Below are 24,428 nucleotides of genomic sequence, written 5' to 3'. Positions count from 1 at the left end.
ATATATATATATTGCCAGACGCCTCAATCCCGTTTGGGGTGGACACAAACAAATCGCCTCCAAGTGGCCCTGTCCCCCGCCATTTCACTGCCCTGCTCCCAACTCACACACCCCTCTCTCATATACCTCTCCACCCCATCCCTCCATCTCATCCTCGGCCTGCCCTCCCTCTTCCCCCCTCCACCTCACTCATATACACTCTCTTCGTCAGTCTTTCACCCTCCATCCTCTCCACATGGCCAAACCACCTCAGTGTGTTCCTAATAACGCTTCCTATCACATCCACATCCACACCACAACGCTCCTTTATATCCTCATTCGTCAGCCTGTCTCTCCACGTGACTCCACAGGCTCCTCTTAAATAACTCATTTCCACTGCTCTCACTCTTGACTTGTGTCCCTCCAACAATGTCCAAGCTTCACTTCCGTACGTTAGAGTTGGTATCACAATACTGTCATGTAGTAACTTTTTCACTTCCATGCTCACTTCCCTGTTTCTTATCACTGCTTTCAAGGAACCAGCAACCTTTCTTCCCTGCTGTACCCTTTCAAGCACTTCACCCTCCAAACCTCCATCCTTACTCATCACACTACCCAAATACTTAAACGTACTCACATTTTCCAATTCCTCACCATCCAACCTTGCTGTACATTCACTAACTTCACCTCTCTCAAAGACCATCACTTTACTCTTCCCTACATTCACCTTTAGGTTCCGTTTCTTACGCACTCTCTCAAACTCATCCACCAAGCCTTGCAGCTCCCCTTCGTCTTCACTCAACAACACAGTATCATCTGCAAACAACAGCACAGGGAGTTTCCAAACACTATCCTCTCTCACCAGGGCCACTCCAACATCCACTACCCTACCTTGTACCTCTTTTATTACCCCATCCATGTACAGATTGAACAACCATGGAGACATGACACATCCCTGTTTCAAACCAACTTTCATTGAGAAAAATTCACTTAGTTCACCATCCACACGCACTGCAGCCTTCGCACCATCGTACATACTGTTCACAGCATTCAACAACTTCCCATATACTCCATATATTCTTAACACTTTCCATAATCCTTGTCTATCCACCCTGTCATATGCTTTCTCCAAATCCATGAAAGCTGCATACAACTTCTTTCCCTTCTCTAGAAACTTTTCCACTAAAGATCTAAGAATGAATATCTGATCTACACAACCTCTTCCCTTCCTAAAGCCTCCCTGTTCTTCTCCAACTAATTTCTCTGTTCTTTCTCTAACTCTGTCTATAAGTATCCTGCCATACACTTTTCCTATTATACTAAGAAGACAAATGCCCCTATGATTACCACACACTTCTTTTTCCCCTTCTCCTTTGTATATATATATATATATATATATATATATATATATATATATATATATATATATATATATATATATATATATATATATATCGCTATTATTGTTACTGTTGGTACTAGTACTTAGTAATGGACTTAATATAGATAAATGAAGAATGTATAAGTACGTAAGTTCGTATATAAATGAAGTGGTATTGTTAAACTACTAGAGAGAGTAAAATATGGAAAAAGTAGAGTAAAATACCTAGTGGAGGGTGGTCGGGGTCAGTTGTTTGTATTAACTCGCGTCGTTGCGTCAACTCACTGCCTGTTTGTTTGTTTTTCTCCTAACCCTCAGTATCCCTTTCTTAATTGTTACTGAGTTAGACTATTGAATATATGATAATTGTAATTGTAATTATAAAGCACGTTTTATATCTTTGTGCAAAGTGTTTGTTTATTGCTTTTATATTTGCAATATATCACTATAAGACGGTGGTGATATTCATTTGTGAAGTTATACGCAAACAAGGACTGTATGTTTAAGCTCCCTGGGAGAAATAGAGTAAAAGAATATTCACTCACTAGATAGGTGAAGGATGATGAGTGTACTCTCGACGGGCAACAGTTGCCAATTCAGAGACAACCAAACCATGCCAAAGCTGTCCTAGATTACATAACACTCTAAACCATATACCATAAGAACTTAAATTACATAATTTAACAAGCAATCACTTAAATAAAACATTAGAAAGAAAATGAGCACAAAAATAATGTACAACTTACGAAGCAGCCACGCTCACAAACAGCGACAAACTGGCAACTCTGACTCGTACCCGAACCTACGATAAATATCGGGAAACGTCGAGAAAAATCACGGGACCTAACTGACAAATCTCGCTCCTTAACAGTATTTTCAAAAATGAAATTCTACAAAGGTAATAATGCTACCCTTTCATATTTGCACATTTTTCATGCATTATTCGTGGTTCTATAGATAACTAGTATTAACAACATTTGTAAAGTTGGGGCAGGGCTATTGAATGGGCACCATAAAATAGAAATGTCTTGGCTTTTGGCACTGCAGTACCCACTGTTCCAACTAACCCCGTTTCTTGCACTGTCAAACTCACCACACTCAGCGCTAATGTCTATGAAAATCCATCGTCTGTTCAGTACTTCACTTAGTTCAATGATGATTAGTTTACTTCAGTGACGGTTGCCACGCTGGGCACAAGTAGCTAAAGACTGAAATAGCTGTATCACAAGGATAATCTTAAGCAATCATTGGCTTCCAGTTTCTGCGTACACCTACATTAACGTAGAGCTCATGGCATTATATTATCATTTGTTATTACTGGCAGTAATAATATCCTCTACAATGTAATACATTTGCTAAACATAAACTGACCTTTTAGAACTTGAACTCACGAAGTCGAGTATACTTGATTGCTGCGGCTGCTCCCATTTCATAATAAAGTGATCCAGGGAAACCCACGGAATACGTCTTTTCTCTTCTTGTCACAGTACAGCGTGCAAGTAGCGTAAATAGCAAGTTGTATGGACTGGTCACTGGTGCAACACGATCTGATGAAGAGTTGACTGATGACACAGACGGAGGTGATGAGCATGACGAGCGAGTGACAGCTAATGGCCGGTAAACGTTGACACGATAGTTTTTTTTCTTGCCAATTCTCCTACATGTAGGCATACATGCCCACAGGTACTCCTAACTTGTTAACTACATAAACCTATTAATGGCAGAGTTTTCCGTTTTGAAAATAATGTCATAAGGTACATAAAAAAAAAAAATGAAATTTTCGCAGAGCGGCACACGTTTCTTGCTTCCTTTTCTGCCTCCTCACCCGTCCGGGCGCCAGTGGCTCCCCATGTGTAAATTCGAATATCTGTCTGGCACCTAAAGTAAAGTAAGTCTTAAAAAGTACACGTGTATATAAGACTTTTTACTCAGAATTGCATATTTTTTTAGTTCTCCATATGTGTGACATACCGAGTAATACACCCTGGATTAAACAAGTATTCGACATTAAAGATTCACAGTCTACTCGAGAACACATTTAGAAATTTTTTTGGGGGGCCCGGGCCCCCGGGTCCCCCCCCCCCTCCTGGTTGCGCCAGTGGCTGTCACCAAAACTCTCGTAGCCGTGGCCGAGGCGTTTCCAAAAGTGTTAGATTGCAGGGACTGTAAAAGAAGAGAATTTTCAAGTTGGTCTTGTCGCGGATGGCAGGAGAAAGATAAAGATGAGTCTGGGGTTTGATTGCAGTTTTTTTCTCAAGAGGAAGTTATCTTGACAAGAGCAGTACTACGGTGAGAGATTTATGCTAGCTAACTCCGTCCCCTCTGCTCCTGCCTTTTCCACCTTGCTTCTCCTGTTTCCTATCGCGTCTCAACCCCATCTGCCCTGTCTCCAATTTCCCCTGTATATGACTGGTTGGGTCATGTGTGTGGGCACGTGTGGTGATTTCCATCAGGTGTATGGTGTAAGTTTTCCATTACGTCATAATGTGCTGTGTGCGAAATTCCATAGCTAGAATCTCCATTGCTGTTTCCTCCAGCTCTCTCGAATTTAGGCACGACTTTCCTCAAACCTCTATATTACATATTATCATCATATATGTTACTAGCTATTATGTAGTATGTTATGATAGTTTAGAGTCCTGACAATAAGTGAAAACTAGCGACTTGTAAATATGAAACTAGAGAATTAAAATTTTGCAGGTTAGTTTGATTAACAAGATGGAAAAGAAACAACTTCTGTTTCCCATGCTATCTTGTTATTTGTATTTTCAGACCACCCTACTATATATATATATATATATATACTGTATATACCTTACCGGGTATTAGTGTAACCAGTGATTTCACGAAATTTCTAGGGAATTCGTGAAATGAGTTTAAAATAGGATGGATTAAGGCTAGGTTAATTTAGGCTGCGGTTAGGTTAGCTTGGGATAATTTAGGCTAAGTTTAGGTTAGGTTAGGCTAGGTTACTTAGGATAGGTTAGGTTAATTTATATCAGCGGTTAACAGAACGTAGGATTTCTCTAAATTAACCAAACCTAACCGAACCTAACAAACCAACGTAACATAACCTACCGTAACCTACAGTAGATTATCCCAGCCTAACGTAACCGCAGCCTAAATTAACCTAACCTGAATTAGCCCATCCTAATTTAAACTCATTTCACGAATTCCATAGGGATTTCATGAAATAATTGGTTACAAAAATTCCCTGTAACACACACACACACACACACACACACACACACACACACACACACATATATATATATATATATATATATATATATATATATATATATATATATATATTGATAGATATATATATATTGATAGATAGATAGATATAGATATATATATAGATATAGATAAATAGATTGATAGATAGAGATTGATAGATAATGCTTTCTTGTAACACGAAGTTTTTCTGGAGGATTATGGTCATAGGGAGAATCGTCTGGAGAGGAAGTCAAGTTTCCTGGCGTCTCGAGGGTCGACTCACCCACACAAAAATCATTTTTCCTTTTTTTTCCGCAGGGAAGAAGGAATCAAAGGCCAGGAGCCTACAATCCGTTCTTTTCTAGAAAAAAAAAAAAAAACAATACAACAGAGCCAAATTCAAGATGCGTTCCTTTCGAGATGGCTGGACACACTGCGTTTGAAGGACTGGAGATCACAAGAAGTAGGAAATACGGAGGGGGACAGTTCCACAGTTGACCTGTTGCATAAATGAAGGACTGTGAGTAACGGTTAACTCTTGTATTAGAAAGTTGGACAGAAAGGAAATGAGAGTTTGTCAGAAAGGAGATGAGAGTACTACGCACCCGTCGAAGAGGTGGAGGGATGCAAGCAGACAGTTCAGAGGAACAGTAGCCATGGAAGTAGCAATAGAAAAGAGATAAAGATGCAACAATTTGGCGAAGAGACAGAGGATGATGGGAGCCAGTAAGACGAGGAGAGTAAATGGGACGAAAAGCATTTGACTCCACGTTGTTGAAAAGAGCTGTATGTGGTGAGTCTCCCCACACATTAGAGTCGTACTCTGCACCGAGGCTAATAAAACCTCTGTATAAAGTCAACATCTGTGCAGGGGTAAAGAGGTATGAAGTCGGCTTAGCACACCTAATCCCTTGGAAGCAGATTTTGCTATAGTATGTTGAAAGATGATGCAGGATTAAACTGGACATTGTTAAACATTAGTGGGTATTCCTGTGTCGGGTTGACAGGTGTAAGAAATGAGTCGCTGATGCATTAAAAAAATAAAATTACCTTTACCCAAGTCGGAGATACGAGCCAAGTCAGACATTAGGTGTGCCATAGTCTCATCCTTTGCTTGTTGAAATAACTTTTGATATGGACGTTGCTAGAACCCAATGGAATGGTGAAGGGTGGAATCATCAACGTATGAGTGGATAAGGTTAGATGTAAAGTTTAGATCATTGATGAATAAAGGGAAGACAATTGGTGATAGGACAGAGCCCTGAGGAACACCTCTATTGATAGATCTAGGAGAAGAGCGATAGTCGTTTTAAACAACAGCTACAGAACACCAGAAAGGAAGCTATAGATGAAGGCACAGATAGAAGGATAGAAACTGTAAGAGGGCAGTTTGGAAATCGATGATCTATGCCAAACTCGATTGAAAGCCTTTGAGATGTCAAGTGCAATGGCAAAGTTTTCGCCAAAGTCCCGAAAGGAGGATGACCAGGAGTCTGAAAGGTAGTAATGGAACATACCTGACGAAACCCATACTGAAAGTCAGAAAGAAAGTTGTGATAGGAAAGATACTTTAAATTTTTTTATGTTACAAATGGACTCCAAAACTTTTGAGACACAGGATATTAAAGCAATTGGGCGATAATTAGAGGATTGGGAATGGTCACCCTTCTTTGGGACAGGGTGAATGAGAGCAAACTTCCAGCAAGAAGGCAACGTACAAGTTGACAGACAAAGGCGAGTGAGTTTACCTAGGCAGGGTGTAAGCACTGAAGCACAGTTCTTGTGAACAACAGGAGGGACCCCATAAGGCCCATATGCCTTGCTAATATTGAGGCCAGTGATGTCAGAAAATACATCAGCTGAAGAAATTTTAATGATAGCCATGAGGAAGTCAGAAGGGGGAAGCGATGGAGGAACTGCACCAGAATCATCTAAGGTGAAATTGGAGGAGAAAGTCTGAACGAAGAGCTCCACTTTGTCAGTAAAAGAAATAGCTATAGAGCCATCAGAGTAGAAAAGAGAAGAGAAGGATGATGAGGCAAAGTTGTTAGAAAGGTTTTTGGCAAGGTGCCAGAAGAAGCGAGAAGAATTCGAGTTGAAGAGATGAGAGCATTTAGTACGGATGAAATTATTTTTAGCAGAGCGAAGTACAGACTTAGCACGACTCCAGGCTGAAACATAAAAAGGATGTGATTCAAGGGTTGGTTGGCTTGGCACCGGTACCTTTTATAGGCCCTCTCCTTGTAGGGAGCAATAGAACAACGTGATTAAACCAAGGCTTTTTTCCATTAGTCAGAGAATATAAGAAAGGTATGTATGCTTCCATGCCCGCGAGAATAACCTCCGTAATGCGCAAGGCACACTCAGATGTCTCCCAGCCATGGAAACAATAATCATGCCAGGGAAAATCAAAGAAGTACTGCCTGCAGGCCTCCCAGTCAGCAGCTCTAAAGTGCCACAGCCAACGTTTCTCTGGAGGGTTCACAGGCCATACTGGAGCGATGGGACAGGTTAAGGTAATAAGGTTGTGACTGAAGTGGCTCAACGGAGAGGAAAAAGTAACAGCGTAAGCAGAAGGATTACTTTTGAGGAAGATGTCAGTTACGTCGGAATATGTGCGGAATCCAAGGATGAAGATATTTTGAGCAGAGTGGTGAAGCTTGGGTAGTCAAAGTCCTAAGGTGAACAGCCTAGATGAGCAGAGTCCGAGGGTGATGCATCTGGATAGGCAAAGCTCCCGGGTGAATCAAATGGATGAGTAAAGTCCGAGGGTGAAGTATCTGGACAGGCAGAGCCCTCGAGTGAATCGCCAGAATGAGTGGAGTCCGATGGTGAAGCAACTGGATAGGCAGAGTTCTCGGGTGAATTGTTTGGATGAGCAGTGTCCGACAATAAAACTTTTGGATCAGCAGAGCTCTTGGCTGAATTGCCTGGATGAGCAGAGTCCGAGGGTGATGCATCTAGATAGGCAGAGTTCTCGGGTGAATCGCCTGGATGAGCAGGGTCCGAAGATGAACCATTTGGATAAGCAGAGCCCTCGGGTGAATCGCCTGGATGTGCAGAGTCCGAGGATGAAGCATGGACCTGGATAGGTAGAGCCCTCGGGTGAATAGCCTGGATGAGCAGTCTGATTGTGAAGTGTAAGCTGCAAGTAATCATTTTCACTAATCATTCTCTCCAGAAGTTCATTTGGGAGAGCAGTTGAGTGCAGTGCAACTCTGGCCTCAATACCATAGAGTACTTTGTTTGAGGATTGTTTAATCTATCTGCCTCAGGTGTTGGATTGGTCCGAGGTGCGCAGAGTCCCGAGAGAACACCAGGTGTCAGACTGATCCAGCAGAACTTCCCTGCTGCTGTTTGAATCTCCTGCCAATTTTCTTTTACACCACCATGCTTTCCCAGGCGTTGGGGAGGATGTGAGTTGCCAAGTTTAGTAATCCGAGTGCAGTGTTGGCGTGTGGATGATGAACTATAATTCCAAAATGTCCAGCTTTATTCCCTCCCTCTCGCTCACGTCTCATGCCACTCTTGAAGAGTGACCTCGACGATCCTGCAGCCTACCCTGCATCTCCCTATCCTTCCGATGAGTTAGGGGAGTCATCTGAAGATTCTCAGGGTGAGGACGATAGTGGGGAGGGCGAAAGTCAAGAGGAAAATATCAGCCGCACGAACCACGAGAAGCCTGCTTGTCATCCTCAGTCAGTGCTCCACCCTGCATCGCCCCTCCCGGGTGTACTTTTTCGATTATCATCAGCTCGCAGCCTACTAGGCACAGATGTGTGGGGCTTTGTAAATTATGTATATAATTGCGTGCGTATGTAGTGTGTGTATATACATAAGGTGCCTCAGTAAAATTATGTGAACTAATGATACGAGAAATAGAAATAAGGATGGTATAGCCAAGAAAATGGAAACGAAAGGATGTGATTTCTATACTTGTATTAGCTTACACAATTAGAAAAGTAAGTTGAATTACAAGTGAAACTACTCCAAAGGAAATTAGTTATAAGGGAAGTTATGAGAAGTGTTTGAATAAGTGTTTTAGGGTGTATGTGCAGTTAAAGTGTATAGCAATTCTTACTCCTCCCCCACACACCTTTGTGCACAGTGCGCCTGGGGAAGTCACAACGATAGGAAAATGATGGGGCAAGGCAGTACGCCAAAGCCAAGGACGCGAGCCAACCACGGAACAAGACCAATGCGCGCCACCAAAAGTTACCCCAATAATTCATCGTCTCCTCATTCCTCAGCACCAGCGCCTGACCTTCAAGGGTTATTTGCAGTAGAAAGACGTTAGGTTGGTGAGTTTTTTGGCTAATTATTGAATATTCTACGCGATTTTATGAATTTCACCCGCGTGTGAAAGCGGGCAGTCAAAATATAGCCCAGATTGAAGGGTTAGTCCCAGAATAATAACTGCTGTCAGTTTGAAACTGGGATGATCGTAGTCCCATGAGACAGTCACTTGAGTCATTCTCACCTAACCATGAAATTAGCATGTCATTTTATATCACGGTTTAGGCGTTCAACTGATCCTTGACTGTGGATTCCGTGGTTTACCAGGAAGCAATTATGGACAAAGAAGCATCAGTACCGTAATGACTGATGCTGTAAATTCACTTCCATTGTCACTCTGTTCAATTTGAGGGACTCCAAAAATTAAAAGTATGTCTGCCAGTTGGAATGCTTCTTCAGCTTCAGCAGCCCTTTTTGAAGTTAAGGGATGCAATATGCAGTACCGTACTTTGTTAGGTGATCTTGGTACACCATTACACACTCATATTTTCCTATGGCTCAGGACTGCATGTCATTAAGATCGATATGAGCTCTTGATTCACAGTCTTTTTACAAAATCAGCTTAACAACACCCTTGGTCGTAATTCTTGTCCGTTTCTTTCGACATTCAGCACACAGATTTGAACAATTCTCCAGTATCTTTATTAACGTATGCTTATCTTGATAAAATTTTGACCCTTTTGTTTCTACTGCCATGTCCCCTATTAATGTGAGCACGTTTTACTGTGTCAAACATATCCTCAATGTGCACAAAATAAACAGGTTCTTGAGATCTGTCATTGCGTTCTTTGATTTTTGAACGTCATCACACTGAAGAATTCCAAGGATGTAACACTGTCGATTTGATTTTTTTTTCCCTAATGCTGCCACTTTCAGCTCCTATATCAGGCTGTTGTAATCAATCTAAGTAACAGTGTCTTTGATTCCGAAATTTTCTTCAGCATCACTTTGTCAAAAAAAAAGAAAAGAAAAAAGTGCTTCTACAAAGTCCACCATTTCCAGTAAGCACAAAAGTACTTCTACATTAATGAAGTGGGTCACTTCCGGACACAGGAATAAATGCCGTGAGACAAGACTAAAGAACAACTGCACAAGCTAGCTAGTAGCTGCCCAGACGTCTACACACACACACACACACACACACACAAACACACACACACACACACACACACACACACACACACACACACACTGTCAACAAGCAGACAGGCAGTTTACCTACACCAGGATTCATTTCAGTCAATATGCCAATAAGGCAGACCAGAAGTTTAGACGCTTTGTAAATTATCTGCAGTTTCTAGCTGATTTGTAAAGTGTCTGAGTGAATCAGGCAGTTCACTTTTTGCCTGAAAATTTGTCACTTTGCAAATTGTTTAGAATTAGATATTAACTGTAACTAATATATATATATATATATATATATATATATATATATATATATATATATATATATATATATATATATATATATATATATATATTTTGACATATCATATGTTTTCAAAAGCCGTTGTGTAATTTTAACGCACAGTATGCTGCATGTTTGATCACGAGCGTGTTCTGCCTCAGTCCCCCCCTTCTACCGTTATAGTAGAGTAAGTCGTCCTTTCTGTTATTCAGTGCGGGATTGTCGACCGTTTGTCCCCATCGCTTCATTTGCGCGTCCTTATTACAAGTTGTGTCAGGCTCTGCCGGCCCCTATATAATGAGCTCAGTCTCTGCATCATTGCCACTTAGATCTGCTCCTCATTTTGTTCACATCTCTGTCCTCCCCTGTACAGATATTATTATTGTGAGTGCTCAAGAAATCTCCAAACATCTAGCAGCTGTGTGTAATTTGAGTATAACTGTTGTTGCATTTTTTCTTGTACTGTATAGCATAAGTTTAATTTGTAGGCCTATTGAAGTTTTTGTAATTCATGTAGAGATCTTTATGTCCATCAGTTTTAATATTATTTTGTATCTGTAATTATTTATCTGGCATTCACTGAGTATTATCTGGTATCTCATTTTATCAGGGCTGACTTAGATAAATTTACTCTTGCTAATTTTGTGTTAATAGAGGCTATTGCAGTTAACCATATATTTAACCTGTTTATTTGCCATTACATTATCTTTATGAGTCCTGAATGTTTTGTTGTTAGTTTGTGCATTAAACTTTAACTTGTAATTTTACCTAACTCTTTTGTTTTTGAACCTGGAACTTTACGGGACTGTAGTGATTTTTAGTATTCTCACTTAAAGTGTACGTTATCTTTCTCTGTTCGGTAACATAAATTTGGCGACCTCGCCAGGATATTCAGGATATTATCATAAGGATATTGTTTGATATTTTGTGACTGTGATATATTCATGATGGCTACTATTTCTACACTTGATGAAGCCAAAGATTTTTTGTCAAATGTGCAAACAGTGTGTGATATAGAAAACAGAACAAAGAATGAACTTAAGCTTATTGCTCAACAATTGGGAATTGCAGTTCACTCTCATCATTCTAAAGATCAAATTGTTGGCATGATTAATAAAAGCTTGTTTAATGTAACTCCTCCAAATGAGCAAACGCAGATTGAATTAGCTAAGTTAGAGCTAGCCCTGCAGGAGGCTTGTGCTAAGGAGGCGGAGTCTCGTGTAAAGGAGGCTGAATTTCAAGCACGTGCCAAGGAGGCTGAGTCTCAGGCTAAGGAGGCGGAATCTCAGGTTCGGATTCAGGAGGCACAGATACAGGCACAAGTTGAACTTGCTAGGATTCAGGCAGACCATGAGTATCGCATGAAACAAGGTGGAACTGGATCATCTAGCTCTGATGATTTTGATGTGGCTAAAAATGTTAAACTTGTCCCTCCTTTTAATGAATCTGATTTAACAAAGTATTTTCAGTTGTTTGAGAGGGTAGCTACAGGTTTTAATTGGCCTAAGGAGTATTGGCCAGTACTCCTTCAAACTGTTCTCACCGGTAAAGCTCAAGTGACTTATGCATCTTTGCCTCAGGATCAATGTGATAATTATGATGTAGTTAAGAGCTTGATTCTTAAGGCCTATGAGCTTGTTCCTGAAGCCTATAGAGTAAAATTTAGGACAACTTACAAGCAAGATAAGCAATCCCATGTTGAGTATGCAAAAATCAAAGAAGATCTGTTAGAGCAGTGGTTAAATTCTAAGAATGTGGATTCTCATTTTGGTAAATTTAAGCAGATGATTTTGCTGGAGGATTTCAAAAGGTGTATTAGTAAAGATATAAGCCTATATCTTGATGAGAAAAGAATAGATAATTTGTCTGATGCTGCAGTTTTAGCTGATGAGTATGTTCTCACTCACAAGAGATATTCTAGAGAAAAAGGGAAAGCTGAGAGTAAGTACGTTGCCTCTACTCAGAGTACAGGTAACAGGAAAGAGAATAAGGATGATGTTTCTCAGGAAGTAAATACCAGCTTCACCTCTAGATTTCAGAAAAGTAAATGTACTTATTGTAGTAAGCTTGGTCATACTACGGAGAGATGTTTCAGGAGACAGCTTGATGTGAACAAAAAGGAGTCTTTAAATATTCAGTCAATTGGTCTAGTGTCCACTCTTGAGAGTTCCCAGAATTCTTTAACTGAGTTAACTGAACCTGCTTTGAGGGGTACTTTAATTCTCATGATGGAGCTCCTCTTTTGAGCAGTAACGTGGGTGACACTCTCAAGAGTTCATGTGCTAATTTCCTGTCTGATGGTTTTGTCAGTCCTCTGGACAGTAATGACAGGAAATCAGTTCAAATATATCGTGATACAGGTGCTTGCCAATCCCTTATGCTGACCAGTGTTCTAGGCTCTAATGTTAATTCCTCTGATGAAACTGTAATCTTACAAGGTGTAGGGAATAATTACTTCTCTGTCCCTCTGTGCAGAGTGAATTTAGAGTCTGGTTTTGTTAATGGTTCCGTTATGGTTGGGTTGGTTGAGACACTCCCAATGTCAGGTGTAACTTTCTTACTTGGAAATGATATTGGTGGAAGTCAAGTGTGTCCAGCTCCTCAGTTGTCTAGTGAGCCAGTGGCTGCGGCCCAGGATTGTGATGTCCCTGATGTGTTTCCTGCATGTGCTGTCACTAGGGCTAAGTCTAAAGTTACTGGTGATTTAGAGGATAATGATGATGATGATGTTATCCTAGCTGACACTTTTCTTGCTAATTTGGACCACTCACCAGATGAGGCAGTACCCCGTAGTGTTGATAATTTGTCTCGTCAAGAGTTGGTTGAGTTGCAGGTTGCTGACCCTGAGTTGAAAGGTCTAGCTAACTCTGCTTACAGTGAAGAAGAGTCAGCCGGTGCTTCTACTTGTTATTATGTAAAGTCAGGAGTACTTATGAGGAAGTGGAGACCCCCAACAGCATCAGCCGACTGTGAATGGGAGGTTGTACATCAAGTTGTCATCCCTCGTGTTTGTAGGCAGGATATCATTCGAGTGGCTCATGATTCCAGTTTGGCAGGACACCTTGGAGTGAGGAAGACTGTGGCACGCATTTTGAAACACTTCTACTGGCCAGGTATCTTCAGGGATGTTTCCTGGTATTGTAAGTCTTGTCACACCTGTCAAGTTGTGGGGAAGTGTAATCAGACTGAAAAGGTTGCACCTCTAGTTCCCATTCCTCCTTTTGAGGCGCCTTTCACCCGTGTGTTGGTGGATATTGTGGGCCCTCTTCCTAAGACTTCTTCAGGATTTTCTTATGTGTTGACCATGATTGATATGACTACTCGTTATCCTGAAGCCATTCCACTTAGAAACATCTCAGCAAAGAACGTGGTTAAGGAAATGCTAGGGTTCTTCACAAAGTTTGGTCTGCCCAAGGAGGTACAGTCAGACCGAGGAAGTAATTTCATGTCAAACGTTTTCAAGCAGTCTCTGAAAGAGTTGGGCATCACCCAGATCACGTCTTCAGCTTACCATCCCCAGACCCAAGGAGCGTTGGAGAGATATCATCAAACACTCAAATCGATGCTCAAGAAATACTGTTTGGAACATCAGAAAGACTGGGATAAAGGTCTTCCATTCGTTGTGTTTGCCGCAAGAGAATCTCCAAATGAATCACTGGGCTTCTCACCTTTTGAACTACTGTTTGGCCATGAAGTAAGAGGACCCCTTAAGCTACTCAAGGAATGCTGGCTGTCGGAGGAAGATGACGTCAACCTGCTGGAGTATGTGATGAATTTCAAAGAACGGCTGTCCACTGCTTTACAGCTGGCGAGAGAGAATTTAGGAGCTGCTCAGGAGAAGATGAAGACTTGGTATGATAAGAAGCCCAGGTTACGCCCTTTCAGCCAGGAGATCAGGTTTTGATTCTGCTACCAGTTCATGGGCAACCTCTTCAAGCCAAGTTTAGTGGCCCTTATTTCGTGGAGAAGAAACTCAGTGATGTCAGCTATGTCATCGCCACACCAGATCGTAGAAAGAACAAGCAACTATGTCACATCAACATGCTAAAGTTATATCACAGGCGGGACGAAAATAACCCAGTCTGCACTCTAGCTGTTCCACCCGAGTCTGCAAGTGAAGCTCTCCCATGCAGTATGAGCCTGAGTGATAGTTTGGGGAAGAATCCTGATATCATGAATGATCTCCAGACTAAGCTTTCTCATCTACCACCCAAGGAAAGGCAGGAGTTTTCGGCATTACTGCAGGAGTACCCGCAAGTGTTCCGTGCCACTCCAGGAAGAACCACTGTGTTGATGCATGATGTCGATGTTGGAGACGCAAAGCCAATTAAATTGCCTCCTTACCGTGTGAACCCAGTGAAAGTTCCTCTCATCCAGAAGGAGCTTGGCTACCTGTTGGACCACAAGATGATTGAGCCCTGTCAGAGTGAGTGGAGTTCTCCTGTCACTCTAGTCCCTAAGCCAGGTGGGTCACAGAGGCTTTGCATCGACTACAGACGTGTTAATCAGATAACTAAAAGAGACACTTACCCTCTCCCTTGTGTGGAAGATTGGATAGACAAGATCGGAAAGGCTAGGTACATAAGTAAGTTTGATTTGTTAAAGGGATACTGGCAAGTACCTATGACTGAACGTGCTGGGGAGGTCTCATGTTTTGTAGCACTGGGAAGGACATTTGCATGTTCTGTAATGCCATGTACAGATTGTTTTAGAGTAATAAGAAATTTCCTTTGTAAATTTCTTTTTTCTTTGTGGGGAGGTGTTACATAGCCTATGATTTCATCATCCTTTGTGTAATTTTAACGCACAGTATGCTGCATGTTTGATCACGAGCGTGTTCTGCCTCAGTCCCCCCCTTCTACCGTTATAGTAGAGTAAGTCGTCCTTTCTGTTATTCAGTGCGGGATTGTCGACCGTTTGTCCCCATCGCTTCATTTGCGCGTCCTTATTACAAGTTGTGTCAGGCTCTGCCGGCCCCTATATAATGAGCTCAGTCTCTGCATCATTGCCACTTAGATCTGCTCCTCATTTTGTTCACATCTCTGTCCTCCCCTGTACAGATATTATTATTGTGAGTGCTCAAGAAATCTCCAAACATCTAGCAGCTGTGTGTAATTTGAGTATAACTGTTGTTGCATTTTTTCTTGTACTGTATAGCATAAGTTTAATTTGTAGGCCTATTGAAGTTTTTGTAATTCATGTAGAGATCTTTATGTCCATCAGTTTTAATATTATTTTGTATCTGTAATTATTTATCTGGCATTCACTGAGTATTATCTGGTATCTCATTTTATCAGGGCTGACTTAGATAAATTTACTCTTGCTAATTTTGTGTTAATAGAGGCTATTGCAGTTAACCATATATTTAACCTGTTTATTTGCCATTACATTATCTTTATGAGTCCTGAATGTTTTGTTGTTAGTTTGTGCATTAAACTTTAACTTGTAATTTTACCTAACTCTTTTGTTTTTGAACCTGGAACTTTACGGGACTGTAGTGATTTTTAGTATTCTCACTTAAAGTGTACGTTATCTTTCTCTGTTCCGTAACAATATATATATATATATATATATATATATATATATATATATATATAGAGAGAGAGAGAGAGAGAGAGAGAGAGAGAGAGAGAGAGAGATAGAGAGAGAGAGAGAGAGAGATAGAAAGAGAGAGAGAGAGAGAGAGAGAGAGAGAGAGAGAGAGAGAGAGAGAGAGACGCTGTAATCATAAAATTAGTGGCTACAAACAAAATTCCTTCATACCACACAGTCCTCCGTCATCACGAGGCCCTGTCTCTCACGTCTTCGTCATTAATACATTTCACCAAATCGTTCTGCCTCATCCTCGGCTACCCCCTCCCCTCCTGCCTCACCTCACTCACATAAACTCTCCTAGTCAGTATTTCTGACCTTTCCTTCCTGCTTCCATAGGTGATGGATGGCCTAACAAACAAAGTGATCATGCTCATCTCTGACGGGGAGGAAAACGTTTATCCCTATATCGATGACGTGATGGACGTGGTGGTGGAGTCCGGATGCAGGGTGGTCACTATAGCATACGGGTGAGTCCCTCTCCTTCGTAACTGACATTACTTGCTTCAGCTTTAGCCTCTTTTTGTTTAGTAGCCATGTTAGGCATTATTTAATTCTTGCCTATACTCACTCGTGATACTTCGTGGTTCCTTCATTTGCATACAAGTAGTTCGAAACAATTCTGTTTTGAATCCAAGTTTATAATTACTGTACTCTAAGAATGAATAAGATAGCTGGTTGTATTTAACAGAGGAATATACTACAGTGATCACCAGCCTTGCTTTACTGGAACTAGTTGACATTAGAGAGAGAGATATACGTATTTATAATGAAATCTTTTTGGGACTAATAAGTTGGAGAAAATTTAGCATATACTCGTATCTGGAATAATAATGAATGAATGCTCATGAGGTAAGGAGAGATATGGGCCTAATGGGATCATTAATTTTGTGCAATTTGGTCGTATAGAACGTCGCAGATAGTCTCAGTGGCAGAATGAAAGAACACTGTGAAAACTGAGCAATGTGCAGCAGCAGATGCTGATGATGTATGTTTACATGATTATGTGCAGCAGAGAGAATTTAATAATGGTTTAACCTCATTGAGGGCCCAAGGCTTCCCTAAATATGGGGACCCTTTACCTTAGATGAAGGACCCAATATAAAGATATAATTACCATCAGTGGTATTTGTATGATGACAGCTGCTGCAATTTTCATCATTAATCCATTTATTTATGCAAGTTTTTATTTTTACCTTTTTAAAAAATAAAGTGAGGACCTCTTCAAGAGTGGAGGCCCTAGGCTGTAACTCAATCAGCCTTGTGGTTAATCCGCCCATGGATATATTTATTGGTAATATGCCTAAACCTTTAATTAACTGGAGTTGTGATGAACAAATGAATTATCCTTGTAAAAAAGTATATTGGCGAAGGAAGGGAGCCTCCCCGTGGTGGCACTGTGTACCACAGGTGTGGAGTAGCAGGTGAGACTTCGGCTTGGGAAGAGAACTTCCCGCGTCAGGGCCGCTGGTCTCTAGACTTTTTTTTTTTTTTCACAAACGAAAATTGACCTCATTCAGTCATTTTCCTCCTTCCCACACTTGCTAGAGACCCGAGAGTATTCTTGGGCCCCAAACACGATACAGTTTCTGGGTGTGCTGCTATGTGCCACATGCACTACACTTGCAGGTACGAGACAACACCACAACACATTGGTTTTGCGACAAGTGCAACACATCCACATGCTCTTCTCTTGTCATTTCAATCCATCCACTGGTGGCGCCAAGGGGGGAGGGGGGCTTGGGGTGGCTTAAACCCCCCACGAAATTCCTCTCAACCACGTTTAACCCCCCCAACCCTCTAGCTTGTTGCCTCTTGTATCCACACACACACACACACACACACACACACACACACACACACACACACTAAAACGTTTCCTCATTACCATAACATACACATTGCATTCCTGTCAGAAACAAAGCTGACACGTACACAGAAGGTTCACAAGTTAGCTAATACTCACACATCCGTGCAGACAGATCTGAAGGTCACTAAATAGGACTCATCACTGACATTCACACAACCATCCTCTGCAAAGAAACAACAAAGACATGACAATAACTTTTCCAGAACGACACCACATTAGAAATTCAGTCACTTTTTGTTGAATCTGGTCACAAACAAGAATAAAGATTTTTTGCATTTACATTCCCTGTTACACTTCCCACGACATACCTGCGTAATGGAACCCTCAATTTCTCCCCAACATACACACTTAGCTCCATAGTACCTGAGGACTTTAAGAATACTACCTGGTAAGAACACAGTGAATACAACTGCTAAGACCTTGACACTGCATCACAGATTAACAACATATACGTTCTCAGCAACACTTCACAATACACCTACATCCAGCACCAAGCACACTTGTCCCCCCTCTTCCCAAGACAGCTCGTTTAGTTCTCTTACGCTTTTATACCACACCACCTGGCGGACGGAACCCAAATTTCATTCAGACCATGTCCCTATCACTATCATCATACGAATACGCTGCAAAGCAGAGCAATCACACATCACTTACACAAACTACAAAAAAGCAAAATGGACAAAAATTACCACAGAAAGAAAACAATACTTTAGCACACGCCATAGAACGTCCGTCTTCTGCACTGACAGGCACATAACAAAATTCCGCAAGATAGTTTTAAACCTAGACAAACACCATATTCCATGAGGCAGCAGAAGACACTGCAGCCAGAACATTACACAAGAGGTTGGTCGCCTAATGAAAAGACGGGACTGACTCAAACACAACTCCCCTCGCATACAAAGACGCAAACGTCACCAAAAACTTCGAAATTTAAACAGCGAAGCTGAAAACAAATTTATTTCGAATAAAACAGAAAACTGTAAAGCTTTTGCAACAACACTTATCGACTCCAGAAACTCTTATCTTCTCTGCATAATACTTACTACTGTCACTAAATTACAAACAAACATCTTCAAAACTCCCGCATCGCCACCACTTCCGACACCAAATTCATCCCTATTTACAAAAAATAAGCAAACATGATTGTGAACCGCTACACAAACAATAGTTACCTTACTCCAACACGCACTGAGTCACACACACAAAAACATCTTCTCTGCATAGACAGTCCTTTTCACTTGACTACAATATAATTGTTTTCATTCCAGAACAGACACATAACTTAATCAAGAAAACAAGCAGCTGTACAAGCACAGGGCGAGGTGGCATCAGCATCAAACACTTGAAGCATTTAGAGCCACACGGCATCCAGGCCTTCACACATCTCAGCAACTACTCATATGCACATTGTAGTATTCTCAACATTTCATAACATGGAACAGTCATCACTACTCCTAAATCAAAGGAGAACCCGACACACCCTTCTTCACGCAGACTCATAACAGCATCAAGTACATCATCCTCGACAATTAAAAGTCTGATTCTTAACAACGGCACGCCTCATGCCGCGCCCCCCTCCCCTGCTACCTCACAACAGGGCTTTAGAGTTCCGCACTACACACGCATCGAACAAACCAACCTCACTCAATACACATCTGACGGCATCAACTCCATTTGACCCGCACAACTTAAACTTTTCACTATAATTGGTATGGGTTCCGTCAAGGACGCTCCACTGGCGATCTTCTCATCTACCTTTCAGACTCTTTGTCATCCTCCTTTCTGGACTTTGGCGAAAGCTTTGCCATTGCACTTGACATATCAAAGGCTTTCAATCGAGTCTGGCATAATTCTTTAATTTCCAAACTGCCCTCTTACGGTTTCTATCCTTCTATCTGTGCCTTCATCTATAACTTCCTTTCTGGTCGTTCTATAGCCGCTGTTGTAGACGGCCATCGTTCTTCTTCTAGATCTATCAACAGTGGTGTTCCTCAGGACTCTGTCCTATCACCAACTCTCCTCCTTTCATTCATCAATGACCTTCTAAGCTGTACATCTAACCCTATCCACTCGTACGCTGATGTTTCCACCCTTCACCTTTCCATTCGGTTCCCGCAGCGTCCATCTCAGCAGTTACTTCAACAAACAAGGGATGAGCCTATGGCACACCTAATGTCTGACTTGGCTCGTATCTCTGACTGGGGTAAAAATAATCTTGTTTTTAATGCATCAAAAACTCAGTTTTTACACCTATCAACCCGACACAATCTTCCATAGGAGTACCCATTAATGTTTAATAACATCCAGCTCAATCCTGTATCATCCTTGAACATGCTTGGGGTTTCATTCACTCGGGACTTATCTTGGAAAGATCATATTGCATCTCTTGTAAAATATGCTTCCAAGAGATTAGGTGTGCTAAGCCGACTCCGTACCTTCTTTACCCCTGCACAGTTGTTGACTTTATACACGGGCTTTATTCGCCCCTGTTTAGAGTACAACTCTCATGTGTGGGGAGGCTCCCCAAATACAGCTCTTCTCAATAGGGTGGAATCAAAGGCTTTTCGTCACATCAACTCTCCTCCTCTTACTGGCGCCCTTCAACCTCTGTCTCTTCGCCGCACCGTTGCATCTCTATCTCTTTTCTATCGCTACTTCAATGGCCACTGCTCCTCTGAACTGTCTGCTTGCATCCCTCCACCTCTACGACGGGTGCGTAGCACCCGTCTAGCAACAAACTCTCATCCCTTTTCTGTCCAACTCTAATGCAAGAGTTAGTCGTTACTCCCAGTCCTTCACATATGCAACAAGTCAACTCTGGATCTGTCTCCCTCTGCCTGTATTTCCAACTTCCTATGATCTCCAGTCTTTCAAACGCAGTGTGTCCAGGCATCTCGAAATGAACGGATCTTGAAACTGGCTCTCATTTGTTTTTTGTTTTTTTTTTCCTTGGAAGGAACGGTTTGCGGGCTCCGGCCTTTGGTTCCTTCTTTCTTGCATAAAAAAAAAAAGTAAAGTAAAGGTTTTGATGCCATCCTCCGAAGCAAGCTTATCACCAGAATCTACAAAACAAACTTGGAGATCAATACCAAACACTGGTGTGTCAACTAATTATTTGGTAGACAAGTACAAGTAACAGTCCAGGTTGTCATCACGAACACAAACCTTTAGTAACAGAATTCCACAGAGTTCTGTTCTTTTACCCACCCTTTTCAATATAGCCTATGCATGATATTCCTACACAACAAGTGCGCACAAACATTGCCTAATATGGTTAATTATAAGACAAACATTGCCTAATATGGTTAATTATAAGAACCTCATACCTCACTGCAAACACAACCTGCACGCTGCAAGAACACTTCTTCATCACACTCTAGGCAAGGTCAAGGACAACAGGCTGATGATCATTCCAGCCAAATCCAAACCCATCACAACACTCATCACCAGCGGGAATCATGAACACAGGTGCAGTTGCGCTATAGTGATGTCACAAGATTCACCAAATCAGAGGATTTTGTGACATTATGCATGCCACACACACTCCCACCACTTAGATCCTTAAAGTGACATACAACACTGCGATCACATTGAGGCATCACGTACAAGACACTAAGAGGCTGTGTACCCCTGGACTCTACGCACTCAAAGCAATGTCAGAGACAACTTTTGGGCAGTAAAAACAAGCAATATCCCAACTCTACAGACATTACATTAGGTCAGTAATGTCCTATGCCTCCCTGGCATGGGTTCCCACCTTATCTAACACTCACAACATCACCTTGTAGACTATATATATATTCTAGAACAACGTTCTCCTCATCGTTACTGGCTGCATTGAGATTACTCCTACAGATCACTGACGCTTTGAAACCAAAGTCATCCATGTTGGAGAATATCTTGAAATGAGGAACACACAATTTTACGTGGCAGTTTGTGTTAACACACATCGCCACTGCCATCTAGTCATCAGAGCTATCCTTAAATAGATGATCGAGTTCAAATAGCTAGGTTTACATCAGGGCATCACCCAATCCTGCTCAGTAATTACCACTGATATGGGTAGGGTGGAATCATAAATGACACAGTCCTTTTGTAGAAGAGACGCATACAACATAACCCATATTATGAAGCACTGCACAATACATGCCTTACTAGAACACAGACTCAGCACGGTGTAGGAAGCTTATAGGATGAACCCATATGGTAAATGAACGGAGTTCTGTGGAAATCTGTTAGGGAAGTTTTGCGTCCGTGAGTGTTGTTCTACCAGATAAGTAGTCAACCAGCATTTTACACTGCATTGGAGGATGTGTCACACATACACACACACACACACACACACACACACACACACACACACACACACACACACACACACACACACACACACACAAAACACGGCGTGTGTGCTGGGCAATCCCCAGTCCCTGTCTTCCCCTTTACTATTTTTTAACTCAGCCCACACCCCACTGACTGGGCTAATGTATGGCCCGGGCTGCACTATAGGTGCAGGAAATCTTTAAACGAGCGAACGAACGATGGTATCAAAGTCTTTTCTTCTGTCTCTTGTAAGAGGCATACGTCACTCGGAGTTGATACTATCAGTCGGGTGTTGTATGAAGTTGTTTAGAAAGGTGTTTGTGGAGTGTAGTGTTTACAACACGTGTTGGTGGGAAGCATTGGGGACATACGCGGAAGATGAAACAATGTTAAAAACAGGCAGACAGTTATCTTGGATGGTGTGCTAAATACTGATGTAAGGTTGTACGAAGAAGGGTGTACTTGGCTTTTGTTTAATTTAAGAATAGTAATAACTGTTCCATGTTTTGAAATGTCGGGCATACTAAAATGTGCGTATGGGTAGATGCTGATGTCTGTGAGTACCTGGATTCTGTGTGGTCTTTAATGCTTGAGGTGTAGGTTTCTGATGCCATCCACTCCTGTGTTTGTGGATTTTTTTTTCTTGAAAATTTTATATACGAGCATATGTTCTGGGGTGAAGCAGGTTACATTTAGTCGAGTGGAAAGGGCTGCCTATGCAGAGAAGACTTTTTTTTTTTTTTTCCAGACCCTATGCATTTTGTGACATGTTTCCATAAAGGTTCAAGGATTTTGGATGCTATTTATAAGTAGGGAGGTGATGGCGGTGAGGGTCTTGAAGGTGCTAGTTTGTTATATACTGATACTGTTAATTATTTTGTAGAGTTGATATGGGGTCTCTGGAGTCGGTAAATGCTGTTATAAAGGCTCTAGTTTCTATTTTTCCTTCTTGGTAATTTTGTTTTTAATTTCAATGTTTAATTGCAATGATGTCGTGTGTGTGTGTGTGTGTGTGTGTGTGTGTGTGTGTGTGTGTTTTTACCTAGTTGTAATATACAGGAAATGAGCTACGCTTGTGCGTGAGTGTGTGTGGGGGGGGAGGGGTAGTTGTGTTTGAGTCAGCCCCGTTGCTTCATGAGGCTACCAGTCTGGTGTAACGTTCTGGCTGCAGTGGCTTCTGTTTCTACATAGAATATGGTGTATGTCTGCGTTAAAATTTATCTTGCGGAATTTCATTATGTGCCTGTCATTGTTGGAGGTGGGCGTTCTATGGCGTGTGCTGAGGTATTGTTCTCTTTCTTTGGTCATTTTTGTCATTTTGCTTTCTTGTACTTTGTGCAAGTGATTTGTGATCGTGTTGGTTTGTAGTGCTTTGCTAAGGTGATAATGATGGTTGGTTGATCAGAAGGGAGTCTGGGTTCTGGCGGCCAGGTGGTGTTGAGTGAAAGCGTGGGAGAATAAAATATGATGTTTGAAATGATACTGTTCAATAACCCAAGTCCGTCAGGCCAAGCAGTCCCATCAGTTACATATAACCATCCATCCCTGCAGGGCCATCCCATGCTGTGCAAAGAATGTTAGGAGTGGGATGAGTGGAGGAGAGACAAAGAAGAAGAATTATTAAGGCGAAGGAGGAACTAGGCTGCATTACACGTAATGAGTGGATGATGGTTGCTGCCGCCTAGTACCATGTGATGTCAGAGGAAGAGGGGAAATGGTGTAGTCGGTGTGGGATATAAGTGTACGTATTGTGAGATGTCACTGAGAATGTATAATGTTGTTGGGCCGTTATGCAGTATGAAAGCCTTGGCCATTATTTTCACTGTTTGTTGCATGCAGTGTTTTTAGCTTATGTCCCTAACAATTACACAGTTAGATATCTATATTAAAAAGAGGAGCTGGGGATTGTACTGAGCTGAGCTGATACTCAGTGAGAAATGTCAGGAGGAATGTCAGTGGTAAAAGTAATGATTTCAAGTTTGTGACCAGATTTGACGCTGTCTCTGTATTTCTAACTGATGTCATTCCTGGAAAAGTGACTACGATGTCTGTGGCGTGTCATTGTAGAGGATGGATACATGAATTTAGTAATGAGGCTTTCTGCTTGGCCATCATTTCTATATCTGCAGATGTGCGAGTAGTAAGCTATGTCCGAAGTTTTCTATGTGCGTGTGAGCTGTTTCTTGTAGGAGTGCAAGGTGTATAATGTGATCGTGGAGGAGCTTTTTAATTTGTTTGTTTGTTACCTCACCCGGACGGAGTCCAGCGAGATGTTGTATTTGGTCGAGCTTCTTTGTTTCTTTGTTTGTTGGCAACATTACGGAAAAACAGCTGAATGACATTACTTAAAACTT

General features: G+C 41.6%; 1 protein-coding gene across 1 annotated transcript in view; it reads left to right on the top strand.

Moving 5' to 3' along the window:
* LOC145413998 (calcium-activated chloride channel regulator 1-like) overlaps positions 1-24,428 on the top strand; it is a 201,799-nt gene that overhangs the window by 83,518 nt on the left and 93,853 nt on the right. Inside the window, exon 8 of the mRNA XM_080283567.1 lies at positions 16,218-16,348. Within this exon, the coding sequence (XP_080139693.1) occupies positions 16,218-16,348 (131 nt within the window). The remainder of the gene's footprint in view (positions 1-16,217; positions 16,349-24,428) is intronic.

This window comes from Coenobita brevimanus, chromosome 98 (assembly GCF_032717465.1).
Source record: "Coenobita brevimanus isolate Jiangsu-jjx chromosome 98, ASM3271746v2, whole genome shotgun sequence".
In the NCBI taxonomy this organism is placed as follows: Eukaryota; Metazoa; Arthropoda; class Malacostraca; order Decapoda; family Coenobitidae; genus Coenobita; species Coenobita brevimanus.
Note: the sequence above shows the minus strand (reverse complement) of the source record. Positions and strands in the feature narration are given on the sequence as shown.